Raw genomic sequence first — 12,559 nt, 5'->3', positions numbered from 1 at the left:
TCCCCCACTCATGCTCTCCACCTCACTGTAAAGGACCCAGAGTGTCTGTGCTAAGGCAAAGGGACAAAAATCTCACCTCCATGGAACTGGCCTTAAATCTTCCCAGGCTCAACCTCAACACTCCCTTCCTCTCCCTTCTGGGCTAGGACCTTGCTATTGAACCCGTGACAGAGAGGTATCCCTGGCTCTGTGTCCCTTCAAAGTGCCAAAATCCTTTTACAGCAGTAAAGTTTCCTGGATTCTGGACAGAAAGCCTGGGGGAGCTGACATTCACAGTCATGTCATCTCCTGCAGGTTCTCTCTTGCTCACTTGTGTCTGCTTTGAATGTCTGAGGTAATTGTTACAGCCAAAGGGAAGGAGCCCTGTGCCCCAACCCCAAGGTCTAGCGCACAGAGTAAGACAGCAGACAGACTTGACAGAAAAAAAGCAGCTCAGTGTGCAAGAAGGACACAAACTAATTCCAGCCAAATTGTTCCTGTTCTTAAAGAGTAAAAAGTGCAGCCCTGAAATGCATGCTCTGCTACTACGCGCGTGCTTTGGGGAAACTGTCCCTGGTGGAGCTCCCTGCGGGAGCAGTTCTTAATCAAACAGGGACCTGGCAGGGGCGCCGTTGGCAGGTGCCAGAGGCGGTCCTGTCCCAGACAGTTACTTACATGTTAATGGCTTTTCTAGAAAAGCAGCGGCTGCACCAAGGTGATGACTTCTCAACAGCAGGTTTGGGCTAAATGCAAACATACAAGCAACTTGGCACACAACACTGCAGAAAGCATACAGACTGCACAGAGATGGGCACATCTTCCTTCAGAGCTGCCCCTCCTTTATGGGGCACACAGGAGCACAGCAGCGCTGCCTGCACACGGCTCACGCCCTCTCTGAGGGCCAGAAGTAACCAGGCTTCCACACCTTTCCCTAGAAGCACTTAATCGCTTCTTCCACCTCTCCACACAAACCAGATGCAGCCTGGGACAAACTTGTAGCAAAGATCCCCGCTCCTACATGAACACACGCCTACCACATCCTCATCCCAGTTCCCACCCTGGAGTGGTATTTTGAGAGACAGATGGCACATGACATCTCCACTACCCACCACACGTGCATGTGAGGCTTTAAGAGGTGGCCCACCAGCAGCACTGCTGGCTGAAGCCTTCCTTGCTGCACAAGATCCAAAACAAGCAACAGGAAGCCGAGTTCCCCTCCTGTAAGGCTTGGGGACTCACCCCAGGCCAGGGAGCACAGTTTAAGAGCTGTGCACCTCTCTGCAAAGAAGCATCTGTCTGCCCAGCAGGGTGACAATACCACTCCTGGCGTGGGACCAGCACTTGGAACACATCGCCCAGTACCTTAGGCAGGAAAACGCCCCCAGAGCTGTCCCAGGCCTTTCCCCTTCTCCCTCCAGCCCTGCAAGGCACATCCCGGTCCTCAAGCTCGGGCAGGGAGGTGGAGGGAGGAAAGACAGCAGCTAAGAGGCTTAGCATTCCTCTGCACGGGAGGGAGATTTAAAGCCTGGCTGGGGTTACCATGACGACACATCTGACGGTAAATCCCAAAAAGCTGTGCTCTGGCAGGCAGCAATCCTTTGTGTCCGGGGAGGGACCCAGGGAGAGCCTGCGGAGCCCTGCAGAGCCCTGCCCTCCTGGCAGGTGTGAGTGGTGTGCCATCCCTGCATGGGTACTGCTCCTTCTCACGGCCACAGCCATGGGGTGGCACAGCTCATGTCTGAATACGTCTTTCCCCTGCATGGGATAAAAGAGACTAAGGTGCCAAGCAAAATATTTGGAAATTCCTTCCAAAAAATGATGCATTCACCATCCCCTAGCATATGGGAACATGTGTGTAGTATGGTGAGAGAAGGCAGCTGTGGGAACGGGCTAGGAAGATGGCACTTCTCTCTTCTGACACCTCTGCACTCTGCTTCTTTTCTATAAAGAAGGATGAATATGATCCTACTAATAATATCTTACAGGTGACTCAAGTGGCATTTCATTTATAGCCATAACGTGCCCTGAGATTCTTAAGTGAAAGGCAATCAAGGAATGTGGAGTACGTTATGCAGTAAGATATAAAATAACTAGCCAGCTGCAAACAGATCTTCATATTTAAGACATTTGGTACTGGACACAGAGCTAATAGTTTAGTTGTCCCCCATCTCTAAAAAGGTAAGTTTCTTACCCTAGAAAACCAACCTCCCAACCCCCCCAAGTATTTCTCTTTTCTAACTATCTTCCCTCCCCCAAATCCTTCTCCTTCCAAGAGGTATGCGTGTCCACCTACAAGCCCTTCCCTGTCTCGGCTCTGCTAGAAACGGAGGAAGGCCCACCCCAGGAGGAAAACATGGGGTCTCCAGGAGATTCTCAGAAAAGTGCTGCCCAGCAGAGCTCATAAGTCCACAGCCACCAAGGCCAGGCTGACTTCCCACTTGTCACATCCTATCAGAGTCTATCAGCTGCCATCAGTAATACAGGGCTCAGCTTTAAGTAACTCTGCTATGAAATTTTTATCTTCCAAGAGTGTTTGCAGTGATTTTAGCTGCTTCATACCAACCCTGAATATTACCTCCCCTATCTCAGATCTCTCTCTAGAAAGCAGCAAAAGAAAAGTGGGAAACAAGGATGAAAGGTAGATCCTGGGGACCCTGAGGATACTGTGAGTTTGGGAAAACAGTATACGGACAAATGAAGAGGAACAGGATAAAAAATGGAATTAAAAAACTAAGTGCCCTTCTCAACTGCTCATGCGAAGCATACTAGGAACGTGTTGCAGAAACACCTTTTCCATACGAACTGCCCCTATGGACAGCAGCACATTCTCAAAAGATTTCAAAACAGATTCTCAGTTTTTCTGCAGTTTTCTCACTGCCTGGCAGTAGCACTGGCATAGCTCAAAACAGTGCTGTCAAAGAGATTACCACCAGAGAGGCAAAAAATCATCTACTTAATTTTCTTTCCTCAAACCTAATGCAGACCAGGAATGATCATAAAAGCCAGAAGCTTTTCCATTAGAAACAGCTGAGTCTTTGTTGGCCGGTTCCATGGAGGTTTGGTAAATTCCGAGGATTACGATTTTACAAGAGACCCAATGTGGAATAATTGATAAGAGAAGGTATTTTCCAGGATTTTTTTTTTTTTTGTTGTTGTTGTTAATTACGTGCAGCTCAATCCCTGTTAAAGCTTACAAGGAAAAAATATTTTCCTTGTGCAACTCCCAACTGCTTCACTTAACTGAGGAGTGCAAGTTCTTGCTGCAGCCCTTCGGCAGAAACAGGAACTCAAGGGGTTATCATCTTTAAAGTAAAAGCAAACATGATTCCTTTTTTTCTTTTGAAAGATAAAAAGCTAACCAGCCCTCCTTTAAGCATCACAAATGAAAACATTGCTCCTCTCACTGAGGACAGCTACCACAGGCATGCATCTGATCAAATTATATTTAGCATTTTCTTTTAATAGTCATTTTGTCTGGGAAGCTCTTTGGATGTGGGCCTGCATACGGCAAACAGGCTCATTGGGATAGCAGAGTCAATTTTAAACCTTCACGCAACCTCCAATCTTCTAACCACTGCTACCCTGACCACTGTAATCTAAGCTTTAAGATAAGGAGCTGTGTGTTGAGATAGCAGCCCTGAAACACAGCTTTCATATAAAAGGCCACAGAAAATGCCAGCTGTTTTGTCACCATTATATTCCCTGCTCTCCCCACAGCAAGAGACTATCAACAAATCCATGTAGTTATTTCTCGCTTTTAAAAACTAAAAATTCATTAACCTCTCGTGGCTCTGCAATCAGAGAGCTTCTTTTAAATGGATAAATCTGGGCTTTATCTGCTTTGCCCGAGATTCTCTGCTTACTGATCACAGATTATTCCTCCATTTCACCCTGTTAAAACCCAAACAAAGCATCTTTTGGAATTATCTTGTCTGGGTTTGTTTTTAAAATCACTAGAATAGCCTTTGTCCCAAAGAGCCGTGGCCAACTATCTCTTGTTTTCTCACACTGGTCTGTAACCCACACAAACACCACGGAGGTGGGAATCTCTGCAAGTCTGGGCGAGAGGGTGCAAGATAAGATTGTGATCCTTCAAAAATGTGCTTTCAGAGCATTTTAACATCTCAAAACACAAGGGCACTGTAGTGAAATTAAGGAAATGGTAGCATTTTCTTTAAAGGAGTATTACATCCAACCATTCCATTTTTCTATACCTGCTTGTTTGGGAACACAGAGTTATGGTCAAAGGTGGTCGTAAAAGATCGTTAAAGAATGGAGCAAGTAAAATAATCAATGGTCTGCAATTAGAGGTGCTTCAGGTATGCAGCTTCAAGTGAATTGAAAAGATAATGCTAGCTCTAAACACAATACAAGGGCTTCCTTTTCCCTAAGCTAAACTTGGGATCAGAGCCAGAACTTGGTATCTCACACCTGAAGAAAGATGAGCTGAGAAATACATCCTGCATGGGTGTGTAAAAAATGTAGAAAAATTTAAAAAAGCAAAACAAAACAACAGAAGTACAAAAGACTTTCAGTGAGGTGTGAGCGCTCTTGGGAATGCATTATGGATGTGGTTCAGTTCAAGTAAGGGGATACACATACAAAACATTACTTTGTTTATACCTTTGCCCCTAATGTTCTGTGCCCTTGGCTGAACGCATACAGCGTGCTGCATTTTGAAGGTCTGGAAACACGCTGAGGCAGCTGCTCTCACAGCCGTGTTTGCCATCATGGCTGGTGCCGGCCATTCCCTTATGGGCTTATTTACAGGCTTCAAGCTAAGTGTATTCCCTGTGTTAAAGAGGATACAGGACAGACCATCACAGGCATCCTCATCCTAAATTCAGAGATGCCAGCAAAAGGTCCTACAAAGCAAAATGCTCCATTTAAACCAGAAAAAACCAGCTTGTTAAGAGTATCACATACTGTGCCTCTGCATCTTTGCAGGTTACTTCTCTGTGTCTAAGATGAGAAAAATTGTAGCAATCAACTCTTTCACTCAAACTAAATGCAACCTTGACATTCCTGGCATACCACACACATGGGGATTTTATCTGGGGCCTGTGATTTTCTGCTGATTTTACCTCTACATCAGACACTTTCATGCGAGTGCCCTCTTTTCCCACAAATATATCATCAATGTCGACGAGGAGATAGCGATCGAGCGTGAGACACAGGCGCTTGCCAGTCAAGTAGGCAATGGCATCCACGAAAATCAGTTTGTGCAGCCAGAAATTGAGGTTATTGCCAAAGAGAACCCGCTGGATCCCATCGTGCAGACCCAGGTCCTGCACCACCGTGGCATGCAACGCTTTGTGGGTGGCCAGGTGGGCAATGGACTCCGAGGACTTGGTGCTGGCCAACAGCACCGGCTCGTAGGTGCTGTGGTTCGACTGGAACACGGTCCAGTCGTCGCCGGGCAGGGGACCCTGCTCCACCTCATTAGCCCGGGTGACATAGAGCAGGGGAGCGCTGGGGTTGATGTGGTAGTCCCGCAGCCCCAGGTTGGAATGTAGGAAAAGGGGGAAACCCTTGAGCTGTGCACTGAGTAGGCTGTTCTCGTTGGCTTTGAAAAAGCCTATAATCCCCACTCCATACTCTACACAGTATTTGTCCAGCAGCTCTCGGTTCCAAGCGTCCAGATTCACATATTTGAGGATATTCTCATAGATAATAAGAGCATAGCGTCCCCTATCTTTGTCTGTCAGGGTGGGCATATCCCCTTTGCCAGGGGCGATCTCTGTCCTGTATTTAAACCGGCTGGATTCCAGGATGGCCACTATTTCCTGCCCCAGCTGGGAGTAAATGCTTTCCACGAAGACGAGCACCACAGGATCTGTGCGGGAGGTGTCCACAGATTTCGTAAGCCTCCAGCTGGCCTGCGGTGGGATCAGGATGCGGTGCTGGTTGCTGCAGTCACTGAAGGGCAGGGGTGGCGGCTCTTTAATTTTGGGACTGTTGGTGACGTAGTAAGCCAGGATGCACATGGAGATCAGGCTGAAGGCAATGAGCAGCAGGATCAATCTGTGGAGCTCCAGCTGTCGCACGTGCCGCACTACTTTCCACAACTGAATCATGGTGAGGCGGGCTGCCCACCCCCTCCTCACACCCTGCACCCACGTCGCTCTTGAAATCTACAGTGCCGCCGTGGCAGTACCCAGCAGCAGCTTGCAAAAAAGAAAGAGCAGCTGCAGAGAGAGACAAAGCTAAAGCAAACAGCTACCAGGCTAGACTCCCAGGGATCTGCCATTTATCTCAAGTAACCATGGCCCTCAATTCCCATCGCTCTTTTGTGTGCTTCCTCCTGCTCTTCTCCTCTCACTCACGAAAGTCTTTTGGAGGAGGGAGGTTTCCTGACTCTTGTCTCCAACAGCAGATCAGTCTGTCATTCTGTGCACAAGCACTTTCAGCTCAGCCTTCCCAGGTGTCCCGTTTTCTCATTTAGCGGTTTTGCATTCACATGATGGCACCTTCTCTTTGCATCCTGCAATTTAAAAAGAAAAAGTCAATTCTCAGGATGGATTCATGGTATTTAATGTGCTTGAAATGAAATGGCAAGATCAGTAGGTGCAAACCTGTTCCCTGGGAAGTGACGCACACCTTTTGTACAGGAGCTTGGCAGAGCTGCAGAACAACCATCAGAGCCTCTGCAAGAGGCACGGGGACTCAGCACTCTCCTTGGGTGAGGTCCTCACACACTCCAGCAAACAGAGTCAGGGTATCTGGCCTTCCCCGACTCCTCTTTATGCCACTGAGCACATGATATGAACCCTTTTTATTCTAGCTTAGATTTCAAAATTAACAGAGGAGGGGAGAGCCTCACACTGGCTGTCTTGTCCTGTTCTAGCAATGATGTGTGGTTCCCTAGGCCCCCAGGACATGGATGTCCTGAACCCAGCAGGATGCTTCAAATTCCTGCCAGCGTTCCTGCCCTACAGCTCTCAATTTCCATGGTTTCCACCCGCTCTATGAGGCTGCCTCACTTCTCCCAGGAATTCACATTGTACCAGGGCTCTTGAAACACTCTGGGGATGCATCGTCCCCCAGGCACCACTGGAGCCAGGGGGCACGGGCAGCCCGTACACTGCCCGGCTCACCACTGCCAGCTGACCCAGCGGCAGGCGGAGAAGAAACACCTCCTGAAACCTTCCTCACCTTCTCACCCGCCACTCATGTGAAAGCTTCATGTTACAAAGCTCCCTCACCTCCTGCCTTGTGTTTATGACAGCAGACTACTTCACCATATGTTTTTATGTTTCCAGAATAAAATGTTCAACAAAGCCAACAAACAGCAACCCATCTAAAATGCAAACACTATGGAAAGTGACTAGATTGCCCCTTGGCTTGAAAATAAATTAAAATCACTGTGTAAGTTTCTCTCCCTTACCAAAAACGTGACCACCTGCAGCAGTAACACCCAGGTGTGCATTACTCGGGACACAGGCCTATTTTTGGTGAGCACCTGCTGCCCCTCCCAGCACAGGCAGGTCTGAGGGTAGCGCAAGAACACCCTGTACAAGAGGTGCTGCTCACTGTGCCCGCAGTGAGCCCTCCGGAGCACTTTCAAACTTCTCTCAAATCTCTCTTACTCGCAGACCCACACTCCTGCAGACGTGCTCCACCACATTCGGTCCCTCTAGCCACCTCCTCAGCCGGCATAGCTCCCAGCACCATGAGGCACCAGGGCAACAACAACAACAAGGAGTACTACCAAAACAGTTCATCACCTCTTCTCCATTCCTCCTGTTTCTGAGCCTTTTTATTACTATCATTCTGACAAACAAATAATATCAAAAGGCCAGTTCTTCCACGAGCTTCAGACAGACAGAAGGTTTTTTATGTCGTGAGGGTTTTAACAACTAGCTCCAACAGAAAAGAAACCACTTGTGAGACAGATGCTTATTTTGTAATGTGTATCACTAAACAGAAAGAAATCCTTCTGACTCAGGGAAAAGATCAGTTCACAGATGAGGCCAGGAGTCTCACTCTAAAGATTCCCAACTGACTCTTTTCCAAACCTTTGGTACAGCTTGAAGCAGAGGAAAACAAAACAAAACAAAAAACAAAACAAGCAGATTTTATGTGAAATGATATAATACTGCTAACTTTGTGACAGGGGTGGCAAGTAGTCAGAGTACTCTTTATAAAAGCCTTGTAGTGCCTATCAAGTGTTATCTACAACAACTTCTATGCTATAAGCTCAGAAGAGCAGGTACTGGCTTGCTTAGTGCATAACAAAACCTTAGCCCTGATGAGGGCTTCAGAAAAGCCGCAGTCTGTAAATATAAAATATATTACGTGCTATGTGCCACTGGAGAACTTCAGACACAGCAAATCTTATTGAAGGTCACACTGCAGGGCAGCAAACGAATAAAGGTTAAAAAAATCTGCTTCCCAGACTCCAAATGGATCGAGTCTGCATCCCCACATGGCCATCTCCAATGACAGAGCTGGCTTTGGAAGTCCAGCTCGGCCAGCAACAATAAGCTGTGATTTCTTCAACCCAGACAACTGATCATCTTTCAGTTTTTTCTCTACATACTGAGGCAGAATTCGGCAGGGCAGGTAGAGGTTAGATAGAAACACGTAATAAATGCCCTCTTTTTAAGAGGTGAGTTCTGTACAAGATACCCCATATACGCAGCTCCAGGCACATCAGTTGCTATAAGAAGCGGTCTTCATTCTACTCCTGTGCAATAAATTCTTAGAAAACACCCCTCTCAGATTCCTACGTACTCAGTTTTGACTGAGAACACTGAGAGCTGTAAGTCAATGTCTTCCTAAATAGCTCACGTCTTTTTGGTTTTGAATCCCATTATATGAAACAGAATAATCAGACTATTTTGGATTCCCAGATAGATTCCCGATCTTCACATGCATTACACAAGAAGTTGTTTTTACAGGAGAAAATAATGCAAAGAGGGACTTAAAAGCTCAGGAGCCCATGTGTTGCCTGCAATTTCCAAGCAAGTGCTTCCTGGGTGGAATTTTGAATCTAAACACCACGGTAGCAGTAAGAAAACAAAGCGTACCGATCTGCGTAGAAGCCTGGCAAAGTCCTATAGTACTTCTATGACGCTACCCTCACAGGCTCAATCTGGAAACCACTTCTCTGCTCTGGTTATACTCACTCACCTCTCCAACGTCAGTTTTAGCATTGAACTGAGTCCCTGTTTTACAAAGAGCTGAAGCTTCAGATTCCTGGTTATCAGTTCAAAGATGAAAAACACAAGACAACCGGATTATTCTGTAGAATAAGGATGAAACTAGAGTTTAAGCTAGGCTGCCACACCTGCAGTGCCCAGCTGAGGGGCAAGAAGGAGAGGAAGCCGCTTTGCTGGGCACTTCTGAATCACAGCAGTGTTTTGATAACAATGACTCCATTCAAGCCTCTAGCGAAGCTCCCAAACAAGCCCCCATTTGTTACATGGGTAAGCTCGAAAAAACAAATAAAAAAAAGGCCTGTATCAGATTGCTGCTCAAGAATCTGTCAGCTCTGATCTCTTTAACAAGGCTTCACAGCCAGAGGGCATGCCAGCTGGCACAGTACGCGTTAAGCTCTTTGGGGACCACATCAGCTGGTTTAGGTTCAAAGAAAAAAAAGTAACAAAACAAAAACACCAACCAAAATTTATATTAAAAGTTAAGAGATGTCAGAAACCACCCATAAACAAAATACAAAGCCCTGAAAAATCTATACTGGAAACAAAACAAAACAAACAAACAAACAAACAACATCACACTGAAAAATAATCCCTCTTAAAGGAAACAAAAATACCTGGCTCCTCTTTTGAGATCACACTCCTTGGAATCCAACACCACAAAACCTTCAGGTTTACAGACGAATTAAGGTCCTCTCCAAATGCCTTTACTGCAAGCTCGCCGGGACTGCCTGAGTGCTACCGGCAGGAGGAGGCAGTCAGAACGCACAGCGAGGAGGAAGTCTTTCATTGGTGTAAGGATGCAGGCTCAGCGGGCTCCCGTCCTACCAGAAAAGTAGCACTAGATCTGAGAGCATCAATTCCTTTGTCAGCTATCTCACAAACCACCAGCATTCAAACAAATGCTTTATAAAACTTAGATGCTCTGTTTCCTAGTGATATACAATGTTAATGTGAAACACTAACCATTTTGTGAATTATCAGCTGCTAAACCACTTGGCAACTGATGTGATACGAAGGTAAGATAATAATCGGAATTGTGTGGTTGCAGTGTCTGATCTCCAGATATTTCCAACGCCTTGAAATTATTGTGGGGATAGTACAAATGCTCAAGCCCAGTCAGCACTCAGCCAGAACCAATGAGCAGAATATATTTGGGGCTGCTGGTACGCTCATGACAAGGCACATAGGAGATGGTGGATGTCATATGACACGTTTACCAAGAACTTCTGACATACAGCTCCCTCCTAGCTGAGCCCCAGAATGTCCTACCACCCTAAGACCCAGCATCACATTTCCACAGCTCTTTTATTACTTAGAATATAACCCAACTTTCTGGAATGCACAGTGGCAGGACCTTGTTCTTGTCTACAACAGCTCTAATTTAGAGGTCTTCTATGCTTCCTGTGAGACAGTTGTTGCTTTGGACCCCAGAGGGACTGCAGTAATTGAGTTACACAGTAATCAGAGGAGGAATCTGATTGATTTTCCATCCCATTCCATTTTAACGGTGTAATCATGACACAAAGTTCCTCATTTGCCTGCTTCTCTGTGAGACACCGCAACCTCTCCCTTGTCTGCAGCGATAGCCGTATGCCAGGCCTGCAGGTACAGCCGCGCTCTCCTGTGAATGCGAAGCATCTGGTGCCATCAGCAGGGCACAGCGAGCCATGCTGCAAGCCCTCAGACGGAGGAGCGATGGCTGTATTCCATAAACTGGACTAAAAAAATATACTGGGGAAGTTACAGCCACGTTGTAATGTAATTGCCAGCCAAGCTCGTGTCTGGGCTCTGGGCGTGTGCTTCAGCTGGCATTCACTGCCAGTGAAACCCTGTGGTGAGAGACTGCCCAAAGAGTACCAAACTCAGATCAAAGAGGTGAGAAACACTAATGGTGCCTACCCTGCTCCGGCAGATCCACTTGGAGCCTTGAGGCAACGCTCTGCTCTGCTTAGGCAAGTCCCCATGCAGGGACAGGCCTCTCCTGGTACAGACCTGTGGTAAGCAGGAAAGCTGCCAGCTGGCCGGCCGGCTTGATACCCATCAGCCTGATATGAGGAAAAGACCTGTGCAATGAAGTAGTAATTACTTTTTTTTTAATTATCCCCAGACAGGTGTGCAACTTCACACCTTCTACAAGAGCAACAAACTGCAGACCTGAATAAATTAAAACAAAAAACCAACCCCAAACCCACAAAAAACTTCAGCCTTCAACGGTTGCTGATACTACCTACTTAACACAATTACTATGCAGCTATGTAAGTGTTCTGGTAGTGGAAGAGCCCACAGCAGGCTGAGCTTTCCACCAGCTGGCGGGATGTAACTGCTCTGCTTCTCTAACGCACCTGCTCCTATGAGACAAAGGAGGCACTTTCCTCAGAGATGCCCAAAGGGGCACCCCCAGTTCTTTCTTTCATGTGCTACTGAAGCCCTAATACCCAGCTATCAACCTGCCACAAACACCTCACAGTTTTGATCTGGACTTACCTTTCCTTTTGTTTCGTGCCTCTTCTGACACCTGCATCTACACACACTCCGACCCTAGGGCTTTTCCCAAAGCAGGTAATGACACCACGTGCCTGCTGTGGGATAGAGAACTACAGCTAGTGCAGGTTCAGTGCCTGCCACACAAGGGGCTCTCCAGTCCCACCCAGGTGACAAGTGAGTATCTCAGCAACCCAAATGGGACCATCTTCAGCCTCCTCTTATGTCAACCAGTCAACCAGTTTGCTCTATCATGGCAGAACATCTTCAATGCAACTGTGAGAACAGGAAATAAATGCAGTTCCTTCCACATTAGATATTAACACGGATCTAATTTCCATTCCCTCGTGCACCCTGCTTATCAGAACTCAGATAAACGATCCTGCTGCAGAAAGCAAAATGTATTCTCTGCTGTCTTCTCCTAAGTAATTCAATCCAGTGGGGAAACTGGATTGTTTCTGAAAGTGTGGCAAAAAGAGGACAACTTAGAGTTAACGTGTCTCTGAGAAATACAGAAATGTACATTCTGAAAGTTAATCCACAATAGTTATGAAAGCAGCCTATCTGTTCTTCCTTTGAGCTATACATTAAAAATTTCACCTCAATTAGCAAGAGACTAATCTATATTCAATTGCTTCAGGTAACACATAGGAACTCATCTTCTCTTCTAATCTATTTTATCTAGGAACATACGACAGCAGGGACCAACTAAAACAGTTTTAGTACCTTTATGCTGAAAGCTTGTCTAATTTAAGACCAGAAACGTGCTGTAAAAGTATGCTCTACCGAAGTATAAAGCCTCAGAAAAGGCTCTTCTACTTACCTGTTCTCATGTATTTGCACATGGACAGTGTTTGGTGGACTTCTAAACAGGACATGTTCCCTGCCTGTGTACAGCAGCTCCCTCCCTGCCTTCTTTCAGCTGAGATCGTCTA

The 12,559-nt window shown here is 46.5% G+C and overlaps 1 protein-coding gene across 5 annotated transcripts in view; it reads right to left on the bottom strand.

Moving 5' to 3' along the window:
• The window catches only part of NDST2 (N-deacetylase and N-sulfotransferase 2), a 49,280-nt gene that overhangs the window by 17,355 nt on the left and 19,366 nt on the right, over positions 1-12,559 (bottom strand). For 4 of the 5 annotated variants that reach the window (XM_032191573.1, XM_032191570.1, XM_032191574.1 and 1 more), the window contains one exon: positions 5,064-6,463. In XM_032191573.1, the coding sequence (XP_032047464.1) occupies positions 5,064-6,056 (993 nt within the window). In that variant the 5' untranslated portion in view covers positions 6,057-6,463. Of the gene's footprint in view, positions 1-5,063; positions 6,464-9,757; positions 9,818-12,559 lie in introns of those variants that run through there. The other variant, XM_032191572.1, reaches the window with a different exon arrangement.

This window comes from Aythya fuligula, chromosome 7, assembly GCF_009819795.1.
Source record: "Aythya fuligula isolate bAytFul2 chromosome 7, bAytFul2.pri, whole genome shotgun sequence".
In the NCBI taxonomy this organism is placed as follows: domain Eukaryota; kingdom Metazoa; phylum Chordata; class Aves; order Anseriformes; family Anatidae; genus Aythya; species Aythya fuligula.
The sequence above is the reverse complement of the archived record's forward strand: the minus strand, read 5'-3'. Positions and strand labels throughout refer to the sequence as shown.